A 26,860-nucleotide genomic window follows, 5' to 3' on the forward strand; every position below is an offset into this window, starting at 1 on the left:
CAAAGGAAGCGCGCCACTCCTTGTCATACAAGGCGGCGAGGGCGTTTGCGACAGATGGGATGCGTGACAGTCGAACGACACCCCGCTGCTGGACCAGTTCTTCGTACAGCAGCATGAACCAGACCGCCCCGTCGAGCTCGCTGTCGCCGCCAAGCGAGGCGGACGCCTCCAGCAACCCATCCAGCAAGTCGGTGGCGTCGTCCAGGAGGTCAGCAATCGCCACCGCCGGCGTCCCTTGGCAGCCGCCACCGCTTCGGGAGCCGCGACGCTTTCCTTCTCGTTCTTTTCGCTCGTACTCGGCGCGGCGTCGCCTTGCTGGAGAGCAGCGAATTGCCGGGTCCTATCCACGGCGTCGGCGAAGGCGGTGGCGTGCGTGAAGGACATCAGAACACTGTGAACGCCGAGCAGCACGTCCGGCAATGAATGTCGAGCCGTCCACAGACCTGCCACTGCTGAAGAATCGTCGGTGGCACGAGCACAGGAAAAAGACGCAACGCCTCGCGGAGGAAGCAGCACAGCGGCAGATTCCCTGGCGCAGAAAAAAAAAGCGCTCGCTGCGAAGGAGGGTGGTAGACAGCTGCGACGGGGACACTTCAGATTCTTCAAGTTCACCGCTAACGCTGGCCTCGGCGTTGTTCGACGGAAGGGCGTAGAGGGCGGTGGGCTCCCACACACGCAGCACGCGCCGCACCCGCGACGACGACGGCGGCGCTGTTTTCTTGCCACTGCCTTCTGCTTGATGTTCCCCCGCGGCCTCTTCCGACTCCTCACACCCGTGCTTGAACAATTGCACGCAGTACCGATGGCCAACCTCCCTCAGCCGGCGCGCCAGCAACGCCCCGCCGTAGACCTGGTCGTCGAGGGAGGACCAGGACGCCCACTCGCACCCGCCAACCCGTGCAGGACAGCCGCGCATCGCTCAGACTCAGCACTGCCGCGACGCGTCGTGGAGCAGCAGGTACAACGGGTCGCTGCCGTGCCGGTGCCGCCGAGCAGTCGCGCTGGCAGCGCTGTCTGCACCACCGCCAGCGCCGGTGCGGGGCGTCCGCCCACTCGGTGACCGCCGCCGCCGCCGGGGAAGGCCGACGACGCTGCAGCGGTAGAGGAGGCGGTTCGGTTGTCCGCGCAGCTGCGCACGACAAGAAGGAGACGCCGCACCACCCTCACCCCAGGCTCCTCAGGGGTGCCGTCGCTATCTTCGCGAAGGGGTCGCTTGCGAGACGGTGGTCCCCGGCAGACCGGCGCGCTCGCTCTGCTCTCTCGCGTCCGCCCGCGCTTCCGCCTCCACAGCTGCGCAGAAGCGACGAACGGCGTCCATGCGTGCACCCTCGCGCTCAGCCGGTGCCGCACAGGGCCAACCGCCACAGCAGCTTCCTCCTGCTGCTGCTGCTGCTGCTCCGCAGCTCTGGATCGTTTCGCCGCCGGCGCTGCGTTCTCGCCCTGTGCGAAGAGGTTTCTAAGCGGTCATCGTTGTGGCTGGCAACGCAAAACGACGAGGCGGCGGAGCGGAGGCGCTCGGCGTGAAGTTGACGGTAAAGACCTTGGTGAACCCTTCCTTCAGGAAAAAGTCGCTCAGGGCTGCTCGGCCATCCGTTGACAGCACGGAGACCATGGAGTGGCGCCGATGGCCAGCGGGATGAACCCGTGCCACGCCAGCAACCCGTTCGGCACTCGCACAATGACCGGCACCTTCTTCACCGCCGCCGCCTCGGTGGCACCACCCACGTTCATTTGCCCAGTTGTCGTGATCCATTGTTTCCCCATAAGAAACATCGCTACGTCCTTGACTCCGAAGGCAACAGGATGGTCGACACCCGGGAGGCGACTCCGTCCAGGTACATGAGCACGTCGGACATTTTACCTTTCCTCGTGCCCGGCGAACGCCCCGCGCAGCAGCTGTGATTCTACAGCCTAATCGGAGGTAAGAATTCCGTCTTTGGTGACTGCATATGCCCGTCTACCAAGACGGAGCAAAAGCAAAAAAGGAAAAGTTAAATGCGGGCGCTTTCCAGCCATTAGGTCAGCGGAAAATGAGAGGAACGGAAAAAAAGAGGCAAAATTTCTTTTTTCTCCCCTTTTCGTGGATTCACAGACGAGTGTCGCTGCGAGCGCCAACGGCATACAACGTGGGAAAGACCGCCGCACGACGAAGGACTCCTTCTTCCATTGAAGTGTCCCGCGCATTTTCAAAGACGTGCTAAATGCATTGGTGTGTGTGTGTGTGTGTATCTGAGAGAGGGCAACCCCGGTTCCTCCCTCTCAAAAAAAAAAAAAATCAAAAATGAAAACTGCTGATGATTCTGCAAGGCTATTATTCGACATCAGCTTTTCCCTCTTTGACACGCGTGGGAGCAGAACAGGCGAACAGATCCGCCATCCTCCGCCGAGTGGACTGGCCCGATGCCACAGCACCAATGAACGAGTGACCCGCATGACGGCAGGGCCACAGCAGCTCCTCGTTAGCGGCCGTCGCGGCGTCCACCTCGGCCACTTCGCTGGAGAAGGGGACGCCGTCAAGCTCGCACACCGCACAGGCAACCGGAGCAGAGGGCCAAGCGGGGTTGGCCAAGGAGAGGGATGGTGAGTGATGTGGTTGGCGCTGCTGCAGCACGAGCTGACGGAGCTGCCTTCTCTTCTGCCATCCTTGTCCAAGTATAGGCACCTGTACATCCCCGAGCTGGTGCGGGGAGGGAAGCGGCGCCTCCTCGAGTCGCTGCCCCGAGCCGTTCTTTACCCTCTTCATCACCCCTGCCGCCCTCCGAGGAGGTGGCCCCTGGCATGCCAAGAAGGTGGCGCAGTCGAGCTTCCAACTGCTCGCTCCCGTTCTTGGCGTCGTTGGTAGTACACCTTATCGCGATCCACGCTGCCGTTGCTGTCATTGTCGCTGCTGTCATCGTCGCTGTCTTTCGCAGTTGGCTTCAGCGGCAGCGGTGGAACGGGCGCTGTGGGCGTCGTCGCGCCGTGTGTAGCGGATGCGCGTGCTTCGGCCGCGTTCTCCCCGCGGTTGTTCAGCGGTTGGGGCGTATCCAGCGGGGGGATGTCTTCAATATGGGAGAGACTGGCTTCGGCCACGACGACGGGAGAGGCTGACAAACCGCGCAGAGGCGGTTGGAGAAGGGGCCGCAAAGAGCTGTTGGAGCGCCTCGAAGGCTGCACGCAGCGGAAGGGGCAGGCCCCCACGCACGGCGCGCCACTTCCTGCCGCTCATGTACTGGGATACGAACCAGGTGGCGTTGCCAACGCCAAGAGTGAACGTCAGCTGCTCCCAGTGCCGCGCGCTAAGAAGGCCGGGGCTGCCGCTGTCACTGGTGCTGCCTTGCATTCTCTCCACCTGGGCCGCTAGCAGATCCGCAGAGGAGGCGAGCAACTCTGACGCTCGGCAGAAGCGACGAAACTGAGGCGTCGCAGCTGCGAATGAGTGCGAAGAGAGCTTGCCGGGAAGCGGCACTGGCCCCACGCAGGGCGGTGCTGGAGGCTGTCAATTCTTCCCGCAGCAACCGCCGCTCCCAGTTGGCCTCGTGCAGCTTCTCCCCGTACGCACAGCACAACTCGCACAGGCACGCAACACCGGCGGCAGCTTCGTCGCAGCCCGGCGTTGAAGGGAATGTCCATGTCTAAGTGACTTCGTCCATTGCGGGCCACAGCCCAAGTGCGCTAGTGGTCGGCGTCGAAGCCGCCGCCACTGCGTTCTCAGTGAGCGTGTGCTTCCGCAGCGGCGATGGCGTGGTTCGTCTGCCGCCGCGGTTGGCTCCTACATCGTCGCAGGCGTGGGAGAGGTGCTGCATCGTCTCCGCGTCGTGGAGAAGGACAAGAAGCCCTAAAAGACGCACCGCGTCTCGCACCGCACACCGTCCGTGGAACCACCGCTGCAGTACGCGCGCTGCCGTTCCGTGGGACAGCGAGGCAGCCTCCACCGGTCGCTTGGGCAGGGCGGAGCTGACGAGAGACGGCATCGCGGTCAACGGCTAACAATCAAAGATAAAGGAAAAGCAACAACAGCAGCAACAACAAACAACGACAACAAAAAAGCTCTGTCAACTGTTGCCTTTTTTTTCCTCTCCTCTCCTTCTTGTATCCTTTGGGGCAGTGTGAGAGAATGTGGATCAGTTTTTTTTTTGAGAAGTCTGAGCGCCCTTTTTTCTTTTTAAAAACCCACTTCTGACGTGCATGCTTCTCTCCACATCTTTCTTCACGTCTGTGAGCATCATAAAAAACTCGCAACATCAGCGGCTTCCCTCATTTCTTTTCCTTACCTGTTTTATACTTCTTGCAAATGCACGCGAGTGTTACGCGGCAAAACAACCAAACGATAGAAGTGAGCGAAAAGAACTCACACACACAGAATAAAAAGAAAAACATAGAAAGAGAGATAATGAGGAAGGAAGCCACGAAAATAATAAAAAAAATGGATCAACCCTGTCCACATCTTCAAGTCACTTCTTCCTGCGCAAATGTGTCTTAGGCGTAGAGGGTGTTCTTTGGTACGCTTTGAAAGGGAGAGGGGAGGGCAAATCGCTGGCTAACGGAGACGAGAAGGCGTCCCTCAAATCCTGGCGGAGAGGGATCAGCCAGGGATCAGTCGGTGTTTGCTGCGTAGCACCAGCGGGCGCCACGTCGCGCAGCGCTGCGAGACGCCAAGGGATAATACAGTACTCGACACCACAAGGGCGTGCGTTCCACGTCGAGGATAGCGTATTTGCCATCGACCGGGTGGTAGGGCTGACGAATCGATTCCATCGCCTGCCTGAGCGCGCTCTGCTGCAACTTCGCCGGGGAAGGCGTCCAGCTCCAGCTCCGCCCGCTCTCCCGCGGCAACCGTCGGATCGGGCGAGAGGCTGTCCAGGACCATGTCGCAGTCCTGCTGCACGCTCTGCACGTACTGCTCGGGAGTAGCGCGGTTCAAGTCGTTGACGCCTTCAGCTCCGCAGGTGCAGGCGCCGTACTCCATCGGCTCGCGCGCAACGGCTTCCTCCGCCGCTGCGCGCGGTGGATCGTACAGCAGACCGCCACTGCTGCCGGCGGGCGACGGGGTCCTGAACGGCACGGGGAGCATGCCGTCGAAGGACTTCGTCTTAATGAATCGATACCGCATGTAACGGTGGTCGATGAAAAAAGACGAGGAAGCGGTACCATTCTTTCCCGACGCAGATGGTCAGCGGCTTGTGCGCCCCCGTCGCGTTCACGCCGGAGGCGCGACATCTGTGTCTAAATCGCGCCGTATCGCGTCGCGGCCTCCGCCTTAGCAATGGGGACCAGTCGCCTGTATCCTCTCCGGACCGCTGTAGAAGTGGTAGACCGCCATCGCGCGCGACCAGGATACCGTGCCGAACAAAGAAGAAAGCCCACGCCGGCAACAAAGAGAAACGGGCGGCCACGCGCGGCCGCCGTGGACGCGCCGGATTTCTTTTTGTCACCGCGGCGGCCGTGGCGGTGGGTGCGCTCCTCTGCTTTTGCTCTGCGCTGGCGAGGTCATTCTCTGAGTCGGGAAAAAAGACCTGCGTTACGACAATCGAGGCGGATAACAGGAGAGAAGGATAGGCAGGCGCGGAAAAACGCTCCTCCTTGTGCGGAACCACCGTCCAGAAGGCCAACCACAGGAAGGGTGACAGGTATAGCAGCAGCCGGCCGCGCGTGGCGCCCCAGCCAATGGTGACGCTTCTCTTCTGCTTCATCAGCACCACAGCTGGTGCGAAGACTCACCACAAAGCCGATGTGGAAGTTGAGGAGGAGGTTTTTGAAAAAGTAGAACCACGGCTCTGTCCCGTAGAGTTCAGGGCCGCGCTCACTTCCCCCCGAACATGTTGTACTGGACCACGTTCCACGCGCTCAGCGTGGGCGCGTGCAGTACTGGCTGTCCACGGCGTAGGCGATGGAGCAGACAATGGCGAAAGTGAGGTGACGAGGCAAACACAGGAGAAGACGGGAAAGCGGATGAAAAAAGATCGAGGCCGCACGGCACGGCGACGAGACCCGCAAACAGAAACCAGCCAATCACGCAGGCGAACACGACAAGCATGACGGTGGCCCACACAAAAGAGGCAGGACTTGCGCGACTGCTGTCGGACGGCTGTCGTGCCCCTCTTCTTGCCACCACCGCCGCTGCCTCTGTTCCACGAGGTCGAGGTATTGTTGCGTGTTCCGGGCCAACACCCCAGCGCCACAAAGTAGCAGCACATGGCGAAGCTGGTCGGTAGCACGCTGACCGCCGCGTGCGCCACGGGGTAGTTCGAGTAGGAGCAGCATCAGGGTCACCATCGCCGCCTTGCCAGAAAAAACGGACCACACACTGTAGACAAGGAAGAGCTCGCAGAGGCAGGCGATGCGACCTTTAAAGATGCAGGTAATAGTACACGTCCACGCTGGAAAGGCCGCTGGCGCCGCGGATGAACACCGCTGGCCATGCATTCACCCAGGCGAACACGTACGAACGAAGGCCGTACTGGGGGCAGTTTTCCCACGTCTGCATGCCGTTGCCATACAACAAGTAGTGGATGGGCTCAACAAAGTTGTACGTCTCGTCGCAGTCGACGATGGGCAAAAAGGCCGCAGCGAAGTAGTGGCCCAGCGCTTAGTAGCAGAAAGGCGGCCAGCATTTGGACATAGTACCCGAACCGCACGACAAAGGAGGCCAAGATGGACATGGTCAAAGAGCGCAAGACGGAGAAGCGAAGGAATGGAAGAAGAGTGACGATACGCGGAAAATAGAGAATGTGAAAGAGAAGCAAATCTTTTTAACTGTGTGTGTCTGTCTGTGTGTGTGTGTGTATATAATGTACCTTTTGTTGCGACTACTTCAACGTAAGCTTAGGGAGAGAAATGTGAGAGGTTGCCTGGGTGCAGCCGTTCAACATGCAGGAGAGTACAACAGTGACAGAAAGCCAAAAACAGAAAGAGTGCAAAAAAGAAAAAAAAAAAAACAGAGTTGGTGAGAGTACGTAGCATCATCTCCACCAAATCCTGTGATTTATAAAGTTGCTTGTGGATCAATTATTCTTTTTTTTTTTTTTTGCTTTGCTTTGCTCGCTTGCAGAAGGGGGAGGGGTGTACGACGCCACGTGTGACGTTTGATTTGAACACACACACACAAAAAAAAAAAGACTGTCAGGCTTGCGTAGGTTGACCTCGTCTTCTCACTTTCCTTCCTTCTTCTTAGGGGGGACTGCCGCATGCACTACTCGACGTCGCCGTCATCTTGCAAGTCAGCGCTTGCGTTGGTTGCTGTCTCGCTACCTGCGCTCAGAATCGGTTCCGCGTGCGATGGCTTGGCGAAGGGATGGAAGGAGGCACAGGGAACGGCAACAATAATCTCCTCCCAGGAAGAGGTTCCGGCATCAGCCGCTAGGGAGGCCAAGTCGGTCTCCAACGCGTTGTGAGCCTGTGTGAGTTCATCTAGACGCGCCTTTTTGTTCTCCGCGATCTCTTCTTTGCTGAACACGTTTGGAGGATCATTGGCCACACGAGACGGAGCGACGCCGGCGATTTCTGCCTCCGTCTCCGCTCGCGTCCGCACATTCGCAGCCAGCGTGCCCATGGCCAGCTCCAGGATCGTCGCGCCGGTAGAGGAGGCGGGCGCGGAGGCGGCTGTGCTCGCCGCAGCCGCCGGCACGGACGTGAGGACGCTACCAACCACGCGTGCAATCAAAGGCACGGGCCAAACGACGCTGCATCCGCTGACGCCGTCACAGCCCTCGCAAGCCGCCGGAACGCACCACCCCGGCGACACTTCCTGAAGGCGGTGCACCGCCCCACTTCGCGCGCGCGAGCGCTGGCTGCTGCGGAAGGTGGACCGCCTCGCACGTTGCTGGCCCAGGAGCCCGACGTGCAAACGTTCATTTCGGTGTACAGCCGCTCCCACAAGGCCGGATGGGAAGTGGTTCCCGCAAAACGTTCGCCGAGCCGGCGCCGCCAGCGTTGGGCGGGAGCCAGTAACGACTCTGCACCCGCAGTCCACGTGCCGCCGCCTGCGCTTCAAACTCCCGCCGCCAACGAAGGTAGGGCCACGGATCATGGCGCGGCGCCGCCGACGCATCGAAGGTGTGGTCGACCACCAGCAGCGCCGAGAAAGCGCTGCCACCACCACCACCGCCGCACGGCTCGCAAGTCAGTGCAGTCTTGCCTTTCGCCATCCCACCGGCACGGCCACCGACTCCATTGCCCAGCGATGCAGCGCCGGTGCACGCCATCTTCGTGTCGTAACGCCTCAAAACGCGTGTGAGCATAGTCTCCCTCTCCATCACCACACTGCGCAGGAGGAAGTGGAGGATGGTCCGGCTGTCAGGGCCGCGTGTGGCAGACACGGGAATGCCCTCCAGCTTAAGCGTGGGTGGGGAGGAGACGACGTTGACGTCGACGTAGGAAAGCGTGAGCTGCGGCATGCTTGCCCACACCGCTGCGGGGGTAGCCCGCGGCCATTTCTTCGCCGTGCTCAGGAAAAAGGCCTCAGAGAGCTGGTTCGCCACTTCCTTCACGTCGACTGTCCATTCATTGGTGCCAACGCACGTTACCCCACGTACTTCGGCGACGTTCGCTGCCGCCGCCGCCGCTGAAGACGCAACGGCGTCCTCGAGAGCCGTAGGGGAAGCAGTGGTGGCGTCGCCGTCGTTGTTGGCCTTTGCAGCTCCGCCGTCAGTTGCCGGCATTCGCACAAGTGGTCCCGGCGGCTGCTTTGCCGCTGGGAAGACGGAGAAGCGGCAGCGGATGCAGCCGTTGGTTCAGTATCGCAGGGGTCGGCGTGGCTGTCCGCCTTCGGAGGGCCACGACCGGCTGCGCACCTGCGGCAGTGGTAAGGGAGCCCGTAGAAAGCCGGCCACCCGGCGGCAGCAAAGACGACGGCGCAGACGGAGTGCCGCCGCTTCCTTGACTCGTCCGCAGCGACGCTCTCACGCTGTCTTCAAGTGTCGCGGTAGCCGTGTTTTGCTCGCTGTTCTGTGGAAAGAGAAGGACCTTGGAAAAGTATTGAGTGCAGGTGTGTTCTGATGAAGGTCAAGCTGGACATGGCAGTTGATACGAGCCCTGAGCGGGGCCTGCTCGGTCACTTCGTCGAGGCAGTTCGTGTTGAGATCCAAGAAGGTGAGCGCAGGGCAGCAAGCGGGAAAGCTCTCAGTCACCGACGCGATTCTGTTTCGACGCAGTTTGAGAACTTCGACATGCGGAAATAACTTGAACGTGTCTGGTATCTCGCGGATGCCGTTGCTGGTGGCCGAAAGGGTGCGGAGCGCCAGCGTCACCTTTCGCGCCGTCAGCTGGGCCGCGTCCTGTTTCCGCAGGATCTCGCTCAGCTGATTGGCGCTGACCTCGAGGAACTCTAACTTCGCAATGTGTGGAGACTGCCAGAGAGAGGAGAGAGACCGGATGCTGTTGCGAGCAGCGCGCAGAGAGGTGAGGCTGGGCAACTGCCCGATCCCCGCTAAGCTGACGAGCTCGTTGTTTGTGATGTCGAGGGACGTCACGTGACAGAAGAGAAAGCGAGCAAGGCGCGATGGGGGTGGCCATCCCGCCGCTCGCGTTGTCGGCGGCGGCACCATCGCAGCGCCTCGGCTCTCGCGTCAAGTAGACGATGCTGTTGTTGCGCAGGTTCAACGATTCGGCACCGGAAACGAGTTCGTTGCCGCTGCCGTGCGGTGTCTCCCTGGAAAGATCCGCGTCCATGGGTGAGGCTTCAGCGGCGCTGGAGGAGGAGGAGGAGGGCGGCGGCGCGTGAAGGCATGGCAGCGAGCCGAGCGCGTGCTGCGACAACTCGACGCTCGTGCCCTTCCGCGTGAGGACTCGGTCCGTCAGCGGGATGCACCACTGCTTCGTTGACACGCACTGCTCCGGCGTGCTCTATCCTCCAGCACCGTCAACCCAGCCGCCCTTGTCGTCGGTGAACCTGCAGAGGCAGCTGCGCTACTGTCCCTCTGCAGAGGGGCCGTTGTCAGCTGCAAGTGCGGCTGCTGCACCGACGAGGCCGAGGATGAGGTGATGTCCAGCGGTCGACTGTTGACACTGCTCTGCGGGGAGGCGCCGTTAGTCAAATTGGGAAAGCGCCGTTCCTCCGGTTGAGATAACTGCCGTTGAGCGCCGTCGAGACGGAGGCAGGCGTGCGGAGGAGGCTTCGGCTCTCACCTTTGCCGTTGTCGCGTCCTGCCGCTGCGAGAGAGTTCCCCGCAGGGCTGCTCTTGACACTGGGTGTCGACCGATTCGACGGCGGCCGCTCCTTCACAATCACATGCTGGACGGTCAACGGGGCCAAGGCGGCAGGGCTTTCGCTGCTCATGGCCGTGGGGTAAAAAAAGAAAAAAGAATTGTATAGCAGCTCCGTTTTTCCTACTTGACGAACGACTTCGTTGTTGTAGCTTTTTTGTGTGTGCTTTGTTAGTATGTCGGTTAGTTTGTTTTTTTGTTGTCTGTACGCACAGGAAGCGTTTTTCTTTTGTTGTTGCTGTTTTTTGTTAAAGGAAAAGAATGTAAAAAGGACCAAACACATGAAAAGAAGAAAATAGAATAAAAAGAACTGTTTCCACCAGAAGGAAGAGTGTTCAAAGCAAAAAAAAAAAAAGAGAAAAAAAAAACGAAAACAAAAAGAAACACACAGTAAAAACTGCGTGTGACGAGGGAGAGAGAGAAAGAAAAGAGTGGTCTGCTTCACCACCGCATTAAAAAGAATACAACGATGGACCGCTATCTAGAACCGGAGTAACACTTCAAATAAAGAGAGGTGAGGAACAGGACGCGTTGGAGGGGTGTATTTGCGCATGAAAGAATGGGGAGGAAAAAGAAAGGGAGGAGGGGAGGCACCGCTGTTGGACAGCAAACCAATCCCATTACTGCACGCACCACAATGCACACGGGGGGGGCCTCCGTGGCGGTGTCATCTGTTCGCAAAAGAAAGACATTGGCTCTTCCAAAGTAATAATAAACAGTGAGAGAGAGAGAGAGAAAGAACAAAAAGGAGGAACGCAGACAAGAATCCACTGTCAACTCTCCTAGTAAATCCCGTAGAGCAAGTTCCACGGAGGGAGTGTCTCCTCGCGGAGCATGAAATGCATGCGCACCGCGTCGACTCCTCCTTTCTCGCTGTCACCTTATCCGCTTCCTGGACGCGCGACGCTGCGGTCTCTGTGATGAGGCGCAAGGCCCTGGCCCTTTCCATGTTCACCCGCAGCCAGAACGCTCGGTGCTCTGCGGCTGTCATAGCGAGATTGCACGTCGTGAACACCAGCAGACCCGCTGCATTCACCAACCTCAGCAGCAGTTTTGTCCTCAGCGCGGCGCACGCTTCACTGAGCCCTGCCGCGGGGCGCTGCGAGCCCCCGGCACTTTCACCGCAGCCGCATGACACCCAGTAGGCCCACGAGACGCACGCCACCGACAAGAGGTTTAGCGCGTAAAGGAATACCTCGCAGGTGTAGTGCGGCTCCAACACAAAGGCAAAGAGCGGGTTCTCTCTGGTGGGATAATGATAGGCGAGCAGCTTGGGCTCGCATAGTAGCGGAATGGAAGCTTCCGGCGCGGGGCAAACACCTCTTTGATTTTGCTGATGACCTTTTCGCGGACCGCGGCTTCCTCATGCGCCTCCTCCTCCTCTTTTGCTTCAACGGCGGCGCCAGGTCTGCTGGAGGCCCGCGAGGGCGCTGTGCACCCACGCCTGTGCCATCTGCACGATTAAAAAAATGAGCGCGATTATGTTGAGGCCGGCGGCGAGCGGCTGACGCACAGCAGGTGCAAGAGCCAACGGGACGTCCCCGGCGGCCACCGCGGCGTTACACAGGAAAGCGCGGCAAAAAGATAAAACACCGCCCCCGATAGGGCGGCAAAGAGAGAGACGTTGTCCTGCGCCTTGCTGCGGAAGCGAAACACGACAAGCGTCTCGATGAGACGCCACAGAACGTGAAGGCCAAAGCCCCAGAGAGGAAGTTGCACCATCAGCGATGCCTTGCCGGCGTTGCGGTCGGCCGCGGAGACTGCCAAGGCCGCCACCGACACGCATCCGACCGCGTAGAAGAGAAGAAAACTGTTTCGTCTCTCCGTACGCGCACTGTCCCCAACCAGCTATCCTTGAGAAGACCCACTAGCCTCCTTTTGACTTCCTGCCGCCTGCGAGACGTTGGCTGCGTGGCGCCGTGACCCTGCAGTCTTGCCCCTCTCTTGTCCGCTGCTTCTCTCGCGGTGTCATTGTCAGACTCCACCACTACCACACGGCCGCCGTACTGCACCAGCGAGCAAAAAGCCGGCGACCAGTGTCGGAGCGCTAACACGGCGAGGGAGCTCAGCCAAAACACCAAGTTAAAGCGTACGGAAGGGTGGATAGGGAAAGGAGAGATGTCATGGCTATTTCCCTTTTTATGTGTGTGTTTCGGTCCTGGTTGATTTTTTTTTTGTTGTTGTTGGTGTGAGAGTGTGTGTGTGTCTACGCCAACCAGAGAGAAAAAAAGGGGCAAACAAACGGATTAAGGAAATGAGGTAAGTGTGTAGAAAAGCTCCTTTGGCACTCCCTTCATAGGACCTCGTTTCCTTTACTGACCTGTCTAAAAGAAGATGAAGAAAAAAAAAAATGGTTCATTCCTTCGGTAGGCACTTTGTCATTACACGGTGAACGTGCAAAACGTGGATGAAGCACTGCATTTTGCAGAGCGACAAAAAGAGAGGGAGGGGAGCAGCAGCGAATAGAGTTCCCAGCCATTCAGCTGCTTCACACAACGGATTTCGTTATCGAAAGTGGAACGTGCGCAGTGGTGTTGAGAGCCCGAGAAAGCAGAAGGCGGGAAAAGGGTACGCACAGCAACGGTCATTGTCCAAGGCGCGGAAGGTAAACACAGGGAAGGAAAGAGACAAATGTAGTCCGCGCGAAAGATGGGAAGAAATTAGCGACAAGAGAACTAACAAGCAAAAAAAAAAAAAACAGAAAAGGAAAAAGAGACAGACACCACGTTGCGTGAGAGTTTTAGAGGGCAGGTAGCAATACGCGTCTGCTCGCGCAAGCAACGCTGCAAAAGAGTAAGAAAAGAAAAGGGGAGGGAGTGAGCGAAGAAAGACGATGCTTCAACGAGCACAAGAGACGTAATTAAAAAAAAAAAGGTGGCGTGTCATTATGCTAGACAAAATAAAACAAAAAAAAACGGGAACAAATCGAAAGATGGCGCCGGCACGAGTGCCGCCCGCTTTCGCAGCGCCTCACTGTGCTGGCTACGAGAAAAGAAAGAAAAAGCCAAAAGCCTCATGCAATCTCCGGGAGTAGGTGCCCCGAACGACCCCAAAAGAACTGCGATCATGCCTTCAAGGGGTAGTCGTCGATAGGTTCTTATTCTTATTATTATTTGTTGATACTCTTTTTTTTTCTTACGGTGTGTGCGAGGGGCCGCTGTGAAACGTGGCCCGCCGCCAACGCTCCCTCGCGGTGTGAGCTCGGGCGGCCGTGGAGCACGGTGCAACGACAGGGGACTCTGCTGAAGAAGAGCCTCCACCACAACCGGCGAAGAATGACACACACACACAAAAAAAAAGAGAGTGCATACGTCGCAGTTCTCCCCCATACATGAGCGGGCCGGAAAGGAAAGTGGGGGAAGTACTCGGTGTGACAGGAGGGGAACTGCAGAAGGAAGGGGGAAAAAGGGGGATGGAGGAAAGGAACAGAGAGAAGAGAAGAACACATTCGTGATACAAAGGAGAGGTCAGTATGACTGCTTCGGTTAGAATGTGTAAAAAGTGACATAGAGTAGAGAAGAAAAAAGGTGAAGGTTGAACAGAAAAAGGGCACAAAAGAGGAGGGCGTCACACTACGGTTAAAACAGAGGGCAAGCATGACAACAAAGGCAAAAGAAGAAAAAAGGAGTACGAGGATGGGAGCGAAACGTGTTGCAGATGCGGCAACAACGCTGGCAAGTAGAAAGCAGGAGCAATTCACGCTTGACGCTGCCCGCATCTTCCACTTACTAAAGCAAGATACGGGATCGGTGATGCTAGTAAAAATGGGGAAAGGGGGAATGGGGGGGGGTGAAGAAAGTGTGCGCGTGGCAATGGCCGTGAGCGCTTCACAGATCACAACACGTTCGTGGAGCGTAAAATGAAAAAAAAAAAGAGAAGGCAAACCAAGAAGAACAAGGAGTGGGGACACAGAAGAGGGAAAGCAAAAAAAAAAAGAAGGGAAAAAAGAAAAAAGGTGGAGAAAAAAAAAAGCCGGGGGAAGCTTGCGCAGAAGGCGTCTACGAAAAGGAAAGGAAACGCAAAGCGTCGGCGGAGGTGATGCGCTCCTGCGGGTTGCACCGCAAGAGCGCCTGCAGCAGCGCCACTCCCTCCGTCCCGATCAGTCGCGGCATGGCCGCAGCCAGCGCACTGTCGCTGTGGCCATCCGCCGTCGGGAACAGCTGGCCGGCGCGCTGCTGCGGCAGAGAACGGCGCACGCCCTCGTCGTAGTCGGGCGGTGCGAGCGCGGCCCCTCCCGCGGTGGGCGTCCCGAGCAAATAGATAAGCCGGATAAGGCGGTGAACGTCGGTGTCGTCGACCTCCACCCGCGTGCCGTCGAGGCTGGCGACCCGACCCAGTGGCAGAAGCAGGACGCCGAACACGAGTTCAAAGAAGATGGCGCCGACGGCCCACGGGTCCACCGCCTCATCGTACACATTGTGCAACAGCATTTCCGGCGCGCAGTACACTGGCGTTGTGGGACCCCCGTGAGCGCGGTGGGCTGCTCCGCCCACGGCAGGACTTTGACCTCAGCGATTGAGCGGGCCGAGCCGAAGTCCCCGAGCTTTACGTGGGGGAGCTAATGGGAGGCTCATGTCGCCGCTGCCGCCCTCCTCTTCCTCCTCCTCCTCCTCCGTCCCTGCGGCCAACGCCCCGCCAGTTGGTGCGGTGTCCCAAGCTCTACTGTGGCGGCCGCAGTGAGGGCAGTGCAGCTGGCAGATGGCCTCTGTGAGCTCCTGCGCGCTCATGTCATGATGAAAGGCGGCGGTGCCACACGCGTTGGAGAGGATAATCGGGTAGGGCGACGGGGCCCCTCCGGTGCCTCCCCGCCAGTCGCCGAGCGCTCCCGCTCTCCTCATTATCAGTCTCTTCCCGCGGTGGCGCGGTGTACCAGCGACTGTGGACGTAGCAGTTCGCTGGCGCGCACGGACAGCAGCAGCGGAGGGGACAGCCAGCGGCTAAAGGCTCAACGAGAATGTTCTCCGGCTTCACGTCGCGATGTGCGATACCCCTGGCATGCAGCTCGGCCAGTGCCGATAAAGCCCTTTCAGAATCTGTCTCGTGTGTATGACAGAGGGACGAGCAGTTCGCGCAGCTCCTGCACCGCTTGCTGGCGGTGGCTGCAGCCAAAGCTGTTCATGAACTCGCGCAGATTCATTGGCAGAAATTCAAGAATGAGCAGCACCTTTTCCTCATCCCGCGGGACGACGTTGTGCAGTGCGACCACATACGGCGAGCTCGCCACGCATCGCTGGATGCTCAGCTCGCGAAGCACGTTGCGGCTGCTACCAGCCTGTTTCACCTTCTTGCCGGCGATGATGGCATTCCGCGGCCAACGTGCACCCCTGGCAACGCCGCGGTAGAGCGCGCCGTAGTTGCCCTCCCCTACCGATTCCAGGAATTCATAGCGGCTGCCACGCATTCCGCAGAGGCACCGTTTTTTCTTCCTTTTCCTTCCCGTGCGTTGCGAAGGCGGAGCTACCACTTCAGAAGGCGTGAAGCGGTCCGCTTAGAGAAGGCAGCAGCGCCGCGTCGAGACGGTGTTGGAGTGCAATCTGAGCTAGAGAGGCCCGTAATGAAAGGGGGGGGGAGAAGAGAAGAAAAAGTACCAAAAAAGAAAACGGCCGGAAACTCCTTGAGAGGAACCTTGACAGTCGATACGGTAGCTGCAGCTGGCACAAACACAAAACAACCAACCAAACAAACAAACAAACAAAAAAAATAAAAGAAAGTGACACGACGCAAGATCTCAAGGAAAAAAGTAGTGGGGATGAGGGTGTAACAGGTAAAACGTGAAACAAGGGAAAGAACGCAGAGAATAAAGAACGAGTGTGTGTGAGTGGGGGGGAAAGGGTGGAGGAAGTGGAAAAGGGAGGCCAGAGAGAGAGAGAGAGAAGAGCGAAAGAATTCGTTGCTTGCCACCGCAAGGCAGAAAACAGTAAACAGAAGGAGAAGAAACAATTCAAAACGATAAAGAAACAAAACAAGACGTCGGTTGAATAAAAAAATGTGGCACGTGTTTTGTGCAAAAATGTGCAAAAATGCACAAAAAAGCACAGACGCAATCGTGCGTGAAAGCGTACGCACACACACACAAAAAAAAAAAACTTCGCTTTTGGAGGCGAGGGGATATATCTAAGGTGCGGAGAACGCGCGTAGGAAAGAAGGCAAGTTGACAATGATGGTTGTGTCCTTTGTGAACGACCACAACAACAAGCAAAGCAGCGATCAGGTCTTTGCGTGCGGTTCAGTCATGCAATCACTCCGCCTCATCCGATGTGCGGTTCAGCGCTTCCTCCTTTGTTTGTTTGTCTATTTGTTTGTGTGTGTTTTGTTGGAGTTGGGGCTTTCTATGGGGAATGAAACTGTATAGCGCCGGCGGCAAGCTGGCTGGAGAAAACAAATCATGGCGAAGATCGCGTCACTTGAAAGAGCACGCTCTCGCGACCGGAAAGGTGCGCGTCTCTTCCTACTCAACGAGGAAACTAGTAGTGCACAAAGATGGGAAAAAGCGCAAAGAAGAGAAGAGGGAGGAAAAGCAAAAGGAAACAAAAAGAAGGAGGTGCCGCTTTAGCACTCCTACATGTCTCCATCGGAGGAGGAGCTCTCGTCAAAGCTTCCATACTTCCTCGGGGTATGCAGAATTCTCCCCTGGCCCTCGTTTGCCTGGCCGTGCTGCGACCCCGGCTGAGGCACGCGCGGCACTGGCGCTGCTGCCGCCCGTCGTTGACGATGACGTGGTGGCCTGTCCGTGGCGTGGTACCTCCTCCTTTCAGTGGATCCTCTTCAGCGTCGTTAATGCCGCCCAGGAAGTCCTTGCGCGGCGTGGCGCGCAGGGCAGCCGCGGCTTGGGGGCCTTTTGGGTCTGGTGATTCCACTGCCGCCACCCCCCTCACGCGTCTGCCCGCGTTGGCGTTGTGGCCGTCGCGTCCATCGGCAGAACCGCGTCGCCGCTGTCGTCGCTGTCGCTGCCCATGGGAAGATCCACCGCGGGGTTTTCGCTCCCGTCGCTGTCGTCCTCTCGTCGTCGTCCCAGTCATCGAAGCGGTGGGCGCTGGCCTGCGGCGGGTCGGCGCGCTCGCCGGAGGAGGCGATGCCGCCCTCCACGATGCCGCTCGCCGCACTTGGCCGATCGTCCCGAGGGGAGTTTCGGCCCTCGTCCTGCGGTCGCTGCTGCTTCTCCACCGTCCGCGTGGCGGCCGTGTTGTCGATGTCTGTGGACGCTGACAGCAAGTCGCTGACGGGGGGCACCCATGCTCCGGGCAACGACTGGCGCCGAGGCTCGGCAGCCGACGCCTGCTCCTCCTCTTTTTCCTCGCGGCTAGCACGGCGGCGTTGAGGACTGTCTGCCCTTTCTTGCCTACGGGTGTCTGGCTCGGTGAGGTGGTGAGAGAAGTGCTGATGTCGTCCGTGCGCTCCTCTTCGGTGCCCTCCTCGGCGTGGCGGCGGTTGGGGCGTGGCGCGTTGCCCTCCGACGGCGAAGAGGTGGCCGTTGCCTCGTCGGGCAGCGGCATGAAGCGCGATATGACAGTGCGCTGTCCGACGGTGCTGCCACCACCCAGCAGGGTCGCGTCGGCGCTGGCCGGAGGGCGGTGGGGGGTGGCGGGCGCTTTGGCTCCTGCATCGACTGCTGCGTCGGCGTCTCCTCCTTGGTCGATTTCGTGGGCACGGGGGGTGGCAAGCCAGAGGACGACGAAGGCTGCGACCTGTCTTCCTCGCCCTGACTCCGCGAGCGGGAGGAGGAGGACGTCATTGTCGGCGTTGGGTGCGTCGAGTCAAACAGGCGTCCCTGGGAAGGCGTGTGGCGCCCACCGGCCCCTTTTCTTAGTGGGGCCTCCAGAGCGTGGGCGAGGCTGCTGCCGGGTGTGGTCGCTGCCGTTGCGCCAAGGCTGGCGCGCACAGGGGAAATGCGCTGATGCGCGTTTCCGCGTCCTCCCCGCTCGCACGCATCAGCCCGCTCTCGTTGGCGAGCCGCTGGGCGGGAGGAGTGGCGACCGCCGGGGTGTGTGCCTCCTGCGGCTCTGCCGCTGGACTCGCGGGGGTGTGGGACGCCGGGAGCGGGATGTCTGTGCCGCGCATGGAGGCGTCGGCGGTGGCTGAGCGCTCGGCGGCTGACAGACTGGAGTGACCGAATGTGGTCGTGCCGTGCAGGTTGGCGTTCGCGTTGGCGGCTGTTCACGGTCGCACCCCCTGCGGAGGCCGTGGCAGAAGCCCTTTCTGTCACCCTCACCAACGAGTTCGCCACCGTGTCGGAGAGCATGCTGACGCGGGTATCAAGCGTGTGGTATTGCAGCGCCAGCTCCTGCGTACGCATTTTCACCCCGTCGCTGTCAACCGTGACCTTTTCTTCCACCACCTGCAGCCGCCGTTGCAGCCGGTTCAGCTCTGCCTCGTGCTGCTGTCGGGCCTGCTGTAGCGTGTGGTTGCAGTCCTCTTGGAACTCTTGCAGCTGCGCCAAATGGTTTGTCGCCGCTGGAGCGCGCGTGGCTCTCTAACTTGGCAACGGCGCTCTGAAGGCTCTGCAGGGCGGTCACACGGCCGTTGGTGTCGTGTAGCGCCTTCTGCAAGTCGGTTACAGCAGCCTCCAACGCCTCCGTGTGCTTGGACGCGCGAGCTTGGGAGCTGGCATCGCTCATGCGCCGCCGGATCTCGCCGACGTTGCGATTGACTTCCTTCTCAACATGCGCCTGAAAGCGCGAGAACGACTCCTGCAGCGTGGCCTCAAGTTGCTCGGCTGTGCTGGCCGCCTGCTGGTTCATGTTGTCAAGTTGACTCCCCATGTGGCGCTCCACCTTGGCCATCTTCTCCGTGATGGTGCTCTCAAGCTGTCAAAGTCGGCGAGCTTCTCATCGACCCGACTGCTTCGCACGTCGTTGAGCTCCCGTGCTTGTTGCATTTGCCGTCGCAGGAGAGCGACGTCCTTTGTGTTCTCCTCCACGGTCGCGCGCGTGGTGGTGCAGTCCGCCACGACACCCGCACTGGCCGACTCCAGCTGCAGAGGCGCTTCTCGAGCGTTCGACCTCTGTCTTAGCCAATGCGCTGACCGCCTCGCTGCGGGAGACAGACTCCTGCGCCCCTTCCAGCTGCGTCGCCAGTCCCAGTTGCTGATGCTGCAGGTCCTTTGTCGTCTGCGACAAGCGCTCTGCCAAGAGCTTCACCTTGCCTTCGCCACCGACAACACGCTGCTCTAGGCGGGCGGCCGTCAGTTCCTGCTGCTCGGCGGTCGCCACCACCCGATCCCGTAGATCCTCCACCGCGACGAGGCGCTGCGCCCACTGCTGCTGCGCGTCGGCGAAGCCTTTGACCATTTCGTGAGACTTCTCGACAAGCCGCTCGCAGCGCACTGTGCGGTCAGCGGCCGATTCATTCGCTCTGGCCGTCTTTTCTGCGAGCTCCTCGCTCCGTTGCACACGCGACTGAGAGCATCCGGTCTGACTCTCAGGCAGCTGTCGTGCGCTTGCAGGCCTCAATCTCCCGCCTTGAGCTTTTCGGAGGAAGCGGCGGCCTGCAGCTGCGACTCCACCTGTGTGAGTCGGAGATCGCGATCCAGCAGGCATCCTCCGCCGCTGGGCCTGTGCGGCGGCCTGCTTTGCAACAGCGGTGGTCTTGTCCATCGTCTCCTTGACTATAAGGAAAGCCGCGTCCATGCGACTAGTGGCGTCGTGCGCCGCGTCAGACTTCTTCTCTGCTCTATCCATGCGCGACGCCGTCACTGCTTCGTTCGCCTCCAAACGCAGCGAGACGGTCTTTGAGGGAGGTTCCCAGCAGCCTAGCCTCGCCCTGGCACGCGCGGACGCAGTGCTCTACCTTCTCCTCCATCGCCTGCACCATCAGCTTTGTCTGCTTGATGTCACTCTTCGTCGTGTCATTTGCGTCCTTCGTACTCGCTTCCAGCGCGGCCGCGCAGCTGTGCCACGCAGCATCGACCATCTCGCGTACGGTCCCACCAACCTTCTGGACCTCTTCCCGGATGTACTGTTTTGCAATTCGGAGTTCCTTTTGCTCGTCCCGGCGCATGTCGGCGAAGCGCCAGCTCGGCGTCGAGGCGGTGGCTGAGCGCGGACCGCTCCGCTCAAGTTGCTCAGCACACTCCACGCGCGTCGCCGCAGATTGCGCCATGGCCGCATCGCACTTTGTCCGCAGCCCATCCAGTTCCTCCTGCATTTGCTCCAGTCGGTCGAACTGCGTGCTGTCACGCACCTTGGCCCCGCGCTGGAGCTCCTCCACCTGGCGTCGTAGCAGTGCATTCTGCGTCACCACCTCTTTAGCTTTTCGCCGAGTTGGTACTGGAGCTCCGAAACGTCGCGGTGCAGCTGAAAGTCTCCACTGCGCAGCTCAACCATGAGCTCATCTTTCCAGCGCCGCCCCAGAGCCACAAGCGCTTGGCTCCTCGCTTCTTTCTCCACGGGAGAGCTCCGAGCGTAATGACGCAATCTCGCCAAGAGCGACCTGAAGCTGCCGGAGCACCTCGAGCACCCTCGCGTCGTTCTCGTCGACGAGGGAGTCGTCAGGGTCAAACTTGTACCCGACGGCGTGATCGGGTGCGTTTTCTTTGTTGTTGCGCGCAGTGGACAGGTTTCCGGGATGGTTTGGGCTGTAAAACTCGTAAGGCGACAGCGTTCGCCGAGCCGCGTAACGTGCCTCTCCTCGCTTTCCGGAGAGGCGGCTTCCGCCGCCCTAAGCATCTCAGCGGCGTCCCTCGTGAATGTGGACATGGCGGCCCCTCTTGTGAGGCGTCGTCGCCTATGTCAAAACAAAGGGGAATCGAGAGGGGAAAAAGAAAAAGAAGACTTGCAATGTATGATCAATGGTAACAGTAATTCTAAAAAAAAAAAGAGAGGAAAGACGTAAACGGTCGAAAACGAACTACTTCTATTCTGGTTTCTATATGAGCGTGTTATGCGTTCGCAGCGTTGCCGTTTATGAATGGGCACTTGAGGTTACCAATAAAAGAAGAAGAGGGAGAGAAGATGACGTTTTCGTTTTTCCCCTTTTCAGCTAACAGTGTGTGTACAGAGCACCTCTTTGATGGTCGTCCACTCCGCCTGTGCGATGCGTAGCGGTATCTTTCGTTTCCTTTTTTTTTCCTCTCCTCTCCCTCGTAACGTTGAGTGTACTGCCACAGTCATCATTGCGGCAGCAGAAGGAATCAAGAAGCATTGCGGTAAAAAAAAGGAGCGATGGAGGATCATACCCTAAAAGCGAGCCGCTCCTTGGTGAACAACAGATGAAGAGATAAGGTGAGGGGTGGGCAGAAACGCCGTGCAGCAAGTGTATTGACGCTCTGGTCCAGCAAAAAAACCTTGTGCGTCCTGTGTCACGAAGAGGCCCCGTCGCCATCGCTGTTTTGGTGTGCAGTAGGCGAATCGTCGGACAGGAGCGCGGCGTCTCCTGCGTCCATGTTGCCACCGCCTCGTTGAACAAGCCTAGCTCCTCCTCCCTTTCCTTTAGTTTCTCAACAACGGCGTGAAGGCCTTTACAAACACGGGCAATAGTGGTGCGCTTTCTCTCCACGGCGGTCGAAAGGTTGGCCAGGTGGGACTCGCGGTCGGTGAAGTCCTCGCGCTCCGCCAACTCTTTCGCGCGCGGGTGCGCAAGTCGGTCTGGACGGTGCGGATGGTGTTCGTTGTCTGCTCCAGTGCAGCGGAGTTGCGGCGGCCCATCGCGCGGTACTTGTCCAGCGCAGCTGTCAACGAGGTGATGGTGTGGCTGGCCACGCCAAAGAGGTCGTCCGAGATGGACGAGGAAGGCACCCACCGTACTCGGCCATCAGGCCCAGTGCAACCTTTTCCCACTCCACGGCCGCCGTCAGCAGCGTCGCCGCCGGGTCCTCCAGGGCGGGGTCTGTACCTCGATGCGCTGCTGACGGCAACGGCGCGGTCAGACTCGCGGCAGCGGCACCGCTCCTGTCCGACCGCGCGGCAGCTTTCTGAGCTTTTTTGAGCTTTTCACGCAGCTGCGCCATTTCCTCGTCCTTCGCGGCGGCGCGCTTCTGTTGTAGCACCTCTTGCGCAAACTCCGCGGCCCGTTGCTCGTGTCCCTGGCATTCACGCTTGGCGGCCTTCACTTGCCGTTGCAACTTTCCAATGGCCTCGGAGTGGGCCGTTTGCTGCGCCTCTTGCTCCTCCTCGCGTTGCTGATCCGCAGCGCTGCGACGGGCCTGCTCGGCAGCCGTTTTGAGGGCAGCCGAGTGCAGATATGTCAGGCACTCGGAAAAGCCTTCCACTTGTTCCTCCAGCATTCTCTCGCAAGTGAAGCGCAACGTGTCAAGCACGCCGGTGGCAAAAGAGGTTACAGTGAACTGGGGAAGCACGTCAACCAGCTCTGGCTGATTGGCGTCCGCCGGGGCGTGGCACTGCGTCGCCTTGGGAGGAGCGTCGACGACCATTCCATCGTTGGTAGCGCGTTCTTTGCCACTTTCCTTTTTCCCCGATTCGCTTTCTGCTCTCCTCGCGCGCGCCTGCTCGGTGAGGGTCTCCACCTCAGAGCGAAGCGCACTGCACTGCTCGCGTAACTGGTCGCAGTTTGCCGTGAGCGTGGCCATCTCCTCCGCGTGAGCGGCCTTGAGCGCCGTCACGTCTTCATCGTGTGTCGTTTTCATCTTCTCTTGTTTGGCCTCCTGCAACGCCTGCGCACTTGTTGCTTGGTCGCTCAGAGCTTTCTCCAGTTCGGCTTGCCGGCGGGCGTCCTCAGCGGCTTGGGTCCGCTTCCAGCTCCTCGAACGCCGTCCTGAGGGTCTCCATTTCCTTTTCTTGCTCAGCATGGCGCGCACTCGCGGCCTCGCCACTGTCGTTTTTGCTTTTGGAAGCTGTCTTGCGGTGTTCCTTCTCTTTTTGAGCTCCTCCTTGAGTTCTTTGATCTGCGCCTTGTGTTTCCGGTCCACGTCTGCAAGATTTGCTTTGTGCTTCTCAGAGGCTTCTTCAGCCTCCTTTTTGTGTTTATCCGTGAGCCGCTGCCGCTCCTCTGTGACCGCACGCTTCTTCTCTCTCCGCCTCCTTGACGTCCAGTTGCAGGCGTCACCAGGGCCTCGTACTGCTTGCAGGCCGCTTTGTGGTCATTCGTTAAACCCTCCAGCCTCCTCTCGGCGGCGTCAAGCTTGGACTGGAGTTCCTTCGTCGCGAGAAACGCCTGCGCCTCCGCTGCGGTGCGGTCTTGCTGCTGCTGGCGCGCTTCCTCCGCCGCGTGGGTCCGCTGTTCCTCCTCCAGCTGTCGCTGGCGTGCGCTGTCCTCGGCCGTTTCTCTCCTCCTTTTTCTGCTTCGAGTCGGGCTTTTTCTGCCTGCAGCCGCTCGGCTTCCGCCTGTGCGGCCACTTGCTTTTCTTGCGCCTCCTCCAGTTGGCGTTTCAGTGCGCTCACTGAGCCTTCCAAAATGAGTTTGTCGTCTTCCCACATCTGCGCACGACGTTGCCCCTCCCGCAAGGGGATGAGCTCTTGTTCGCGCATATTGAGCTCCGCCTTGGTGCCGTCAAGGCTGCTCTGCGCCTCCCGCAGCAACTCCTGAAGCTTTTCAGTTTCCTCGCGGTGCGCTCGCCGCAACAGCTCCAACGCGGCCTCTTGCGTGGCCTTAAGGCCGTCGGCATCCGTCGATGCGTCGCCACCGGGGCCCGATGCATTGGGCGTCCCCAGGAGGGAAGTTTCCGTCCCGCTAGCAACCGATTCACGTCGCCGGTTTGTGCGGTCCTTCTCCCTTTGCGCGGCCTTCCGCATAAAGCTCTGGAACTCCTGACGGAGCTTCGCCCTCTCTGAGAGGAGTGCTTCCTCGAGGGCGTCTCTTTTTTGTTTCAAAGGCGTCCGTTAGTTGCTGCGTGACGGTGGCCTTCAGGTGTTTCTCCTGCTCCTGCAAGGCGTTGCGCTGACTCACAATTCGAGCTGCCTCATTGGATACCTTTTTGAGCGCCTCTTGCAGCGTGGCCTCGCGCAAGTCAAGCTGTCTTCTTTTTTTCGAGTGTCTTGTCAAAGTCCGCTGCGCCGTCGCCCAGTACGAGCGCGCTTTGGGAGGCTCCTACGGGTAACGTCGCTGGATTGCTGCCGGCGTCACTTGCACCACCGGCGTGCAGATTGCTGCGCGCGACTGCCACGATCAAGCTGCAGCGTCAACTTCTTTACCTCTCCCTGAAGTGCCTCCTTATCCTTGACAAGACGGTCGTTTACGTCACGCAGCTCCTTGAGCTGCTTGAGCACGTTCTCCGATTGCAGGGTTTGCTCGTTGAGAAGCTCCTCGAGGATCTGACAGCGGTGGACGGCCATCTCCGAATCGTGCTGGAGGTGCCGGATGGAGTTGGCGCAGTCGTCGCACACCGGCACCGGCGCCGTACCAGGGTGGCCCGGCAGCACCATTGCGTTACTCAGACATGAACTGACGCAGAAGGCGCGCCCGCAGGAATGACAGTTGTCGGCGGTGCGGAAAATCCCAAAGGACTTGCCGCACTTGGTACAGCGCTCCACCGTTTGCGGGTTGGGCCACCGCTCTTGTGGTACAACCTCAAAGAAGACTCTTCTACCGTCGCGCTCGGAACGCATCCTTGGAGCGAACCGGTGCAACAATCTCACACCAGCGTGGCAGCAAACACGCAAAGCGATGTCAGCAGAGGAAAAGACGGTACCCAGCGACGAGGAAGACCTGATTAGGTGCTTTTGTACTCAAAAAAGTGCACGCACGAAGTGGACAAGAAGGAAAAGGAAAGTAACAAGGATGTTGTCGTACGGTTCAAGACGGTGTTTGCTGGGCGACACGTTTTCAGCGCAATACTTGATATTGTGTGCTAATGGTTGTAGCTGATGAACAGGGAGTGGAGTGAGAAGAGAACTAATTTGAAAGTACAGATCCTCATCAAAGGGCAAAGCGCCCATTCTTTAGTGTTTTTCTTTTCAATTAGCCTCAGCCGCTCGATAACTCGGGGCCCTTCTCCTTTCTCGCAGCGGCCAAGTTCTTTCTTTTTTTTTTTTTTTGCAACAGAGAAGAATCGAAATTGACAATGGCAACGTCCGATGACAAAATAAACAATACCGCTTACTTTTCAAAGCATCGTTGGCGTAATTGCCTTTTGAGGGTGCGTGAATACGCGAGTGTAGGATTCGTCGAGCATGATGAGTGCCTCCTCTTCAAAGACTGCGCGGCGAGTAAAGGACGCGGAGCTGGCGTCCAAAAAGAAGGTGGACGTGCAAAAAAAAAAAAAACAGAGTAGTTATAAAAGAAAGAAGCAGCACTGGGAAGGCAAATCTGTCGCCAGCGGACTCCCACCATAATGAAATGCGCACAAAGACACAAAACGCGGTGGCGGTCCGTCCGTGAAGAAAAGAAAAAAAGGGGGCACGGCACCTGCGGTTGCTCACGTTGTGAAAGGTTCAATCACACTGTCTACGTGGGCGTGGCAACCAGCTACGGGGCAGACCACAATGTTGGCAGAGCAGTCTCTGCACAGCACTTGGTGCTTGCAAGGATAGCAAATGGCGGTCGAGAGACGGTTGTGACACACCATGCACTTGGCGCGCTCATTAATGGTGCCGCGCGTGCTGGCCATCAGGTCAGCAGCTCGCGCTCCATCTCCTGCAGTTCCTCCAGGCTCTTTGTCTTCAACTCGGAAATGCGAGGAAAATGCACGTGTGTGTCCAGGATTTCGCGCTCAATCGCCTCACGTTTCATTTGAAGCTGGCGCTCGCGTAGGGCGGTCGTCTCAGGATCCTCGTCTTTCCGCCGGCGCTGCAGCTCCGGCTTCAGAACTTGCTGCTTTTGCTCCTCCAGCATGCCCGTGCGGAACTGGAGCTGGGCAATGCTGGGGAAGGTCTGCTTGGAGTCGATGGTCATCTGCACCCACTGCTGGTACTCGCTCTGGCGAAACGGGGAGTTCGACACCGAGTTGAACTGCACGATGCTACTGTTGGGCGTCGACCGGAAGCACGGCGGCATTTCAATGACGAGATGCAGCTCCGTTGTCGCCGCATCGGCGGTGAAGCCCGTGTACGTCGGTCCCTTCTTTGTGTCCTTCACTAACGCGATGTAGTAATGGTCGTTGCTGTCCCGTCGCTGCTCGTCCCCGCGCATCTCCAGTAGCACACGCACATAGTACCCCACAACCGCGTCACGGAAGTTGCGCCAGTCCATAAAGCTGACAAGCGTCGTGCGGAAGAGCTGGAGCTTCTGTAGCGACTCCAGCGATGGCGGGGTGTTTGACGTCATTGCATGTAGTTTGCACTTGTTTCGTCTATGGAGTTGTGTTTCCTTCTAAGAGGTTTGGAAAGGTGAAATCGACTGGCGTTGAAGAAAAAAGGATAAGAGAGAGAGGGGAGAAAACGAAAAAAAGTAGAAAAGTGTAAAGGAAAGAGTAAATACCTTTAGCGTTATCAACTGCGAAAAGCAGCGTGTAAGATTGAATAGAGAAAAGAGAAAGAGGAGAGAAGGAAGAGAGAAAAGAAATTCAGTTCGTTTTCTTTTTTTATCGTAGTGGTTTGCATAGCTCAAGTGATGCGACGTTACTGGGACAGGAATAAAAGATGAGCCCCACAACGTGTCTCGCAGCAGTAGCTGTGGACGAAAAAACAGAAACAGTCATGGAACAGAAGGTACCTACCGTGTTTTCGTTTTATGCGCCGTCAGCAGATGAGTGCGGGCTGCTGCCGCGTGAAAGATCCACCTTTGCTGCTACGCAAAGCAGAAAAGAAAAGCAAGGAGGATTTTTAAAAAAAAAAATGGTCGACGACAA

General features: G+C 58.6%; 4 protein-coding genes and 1 pseudogene across 4 annotated transcripts; all 5 read right to left on the reverse strand.

The window, feature by feature from the left end:
- Nucleotides 1-14,180: 14,180 nt before the first annotated feature.
- LOC126767364 (cyclin-dependent kinase 5-like) lies at nucleotides 14,181-14,612 on the reverse strand. Its single transcript, XM_050484896.1, has one exon. The coding sequence runs from the start codon at nucleotides 14,610-14,612 to the stop codon at nucleotides 14,181-14,183; it is 432 nt and encodes a 143-aa protein (XP_050340853.1).
- Nucleotides 14,613-15,208: 596 nt separating this feature from the next.
- Nucleotides 15,209-15,583, reverse strand: LOC126767365 (uncharacterized). Its single transcript, XM_050484897.1, has one exon. It carries the CDS (start codon nucleotides 15,581-15,583, stop codon nucleotides 15,209-15,211), a length of 375 nt encoding a protein of 124 aa, XP_050340854.1.
- Nucleotides 15,584-16,956: 1,373 nt separating this feature from the next.
- On the reverse strand, nucleotides 16,957-18,475 carry LOC126767366 (serine/arginine repetitive matrix protein 1-like). The gene is made up of 2 exons (XM_050484898.1): nucleotides 17,658-18,475; nucleotides 16,957-17,521 (listed from the first exon to the last, which is right to left on the reverse strand). Exons 1-2 carry the CDS (start codon nucleotides 18,473-18,475, stop codon nucleotides 16,957-16,959), a joined length of 1,383 nt encoding a protein of 460 aa, XP_050340855.1.
- Nucleotides 18,476-19,007: 532 nt separating this feature from the next.
- LOC126767368 (plectin-like) lies at nucleotides 19,008-23,867 on the reverse strand. Its single transcript, XM_050484899.1, has 6 exons — nucleotides 23,237-23,867; nucleotides 21,919-23,193; nucleotides 21,464-21,791; nucleotides 20,681-20,904; nucleotides 19,969-20,429; nucleotides 19,008-19,907 (listed from the first exon to the last, which is right to left on the reverse strand). The coding sequence occupies exons 1-6, from the start codon at nucleotides 23,865-23,867 to the stop codon at nucleotides 19,008-19,010; spliced, it is 3,819 nt and encodes a 1,272-aa protein (XP_050340856.1).
- Nucleotides 23,868-25,489: 1,622 nt separating this feature from the next.
- LOC126767369 (uncharacterized) lies at nucleotides 25,490-26,337 on the reverse strand (annotated as a pseudogene).
- Nucleotides 26,338-26,860: the final 523 nt, after the last annotated feature.

Source organism: Bactrocera neohumeralis, unplaced genomic scaffold (assembly GCF_024586455.1).
Source record: "Bactrocera neohumeralis isolate Rockhampton unplaced genomic scaffold, APGP_CSIRO_Bneo_wtdbg2-racon-allhic-juicebox.fasta_v2 ctg5817, whole genome shotgun sequence".
Lineage (NCBI taxonomy): Eukaryota > Metazoa > Arthropoda > Insecta > Diptera > Tephritidae > Bactrocera > Bactrocera neohumeralis.

Excerpts from the sequence above, each read along its gene's own strand:
- LOC126767364 (XM_050484896.1), bottom strand. The coding sequence starts at position 14,612 with ATGCTGTTGCACAATGTGTACGATGAGGCGGTGGACCCGTGGGCCGTC.
- LOC126767365 (XM_050484897.1), bottom strand. The coding sequence starts at position 15,583 with ATGCGTGGCAGCCGCTATGAATTCCTGGAATCGGTAGGGGAGGGCAAC.
- LOC126767366 (XM_050484898.1), bottom strand. The coding sequence starts at position 18,475 with ATGCGTACGCAGGAGCTGGCGCTGCAATACCACACGCTTGATACCCGC. Across the intron at positions 17,522-17,657 it reads TCATGCCGCTGCCCGACGAG|GCAAGAAAGGGCAGACAGTC; the intron begins GCAACGGCCACC and ends AGACACCCGTAG.
- LOC126767368 (XM_050484899.1), bottom strand. The coding sequence starts at position 23,867 with ATGCGGAAGGCCGCGCAAAGGGAGAAGGACCGCACAAACCGGCGACGT. Across the intron at positions 21,792-21,918 it reads GGGCCTGATGGCCGAGTACG|ACAACGAACACCATCCGCAC; the intron begins GTGGGTGCCTTC and ends GCACTGGAGCAG. Across the intron at positions 20,430-20,680 it reads GATCACGCCGTCGGGTACAA|CTAAAGAGGTGGTGACGCAG; the intron begins GTTTGACCCTGA and ends CTCGGCGAAAAG.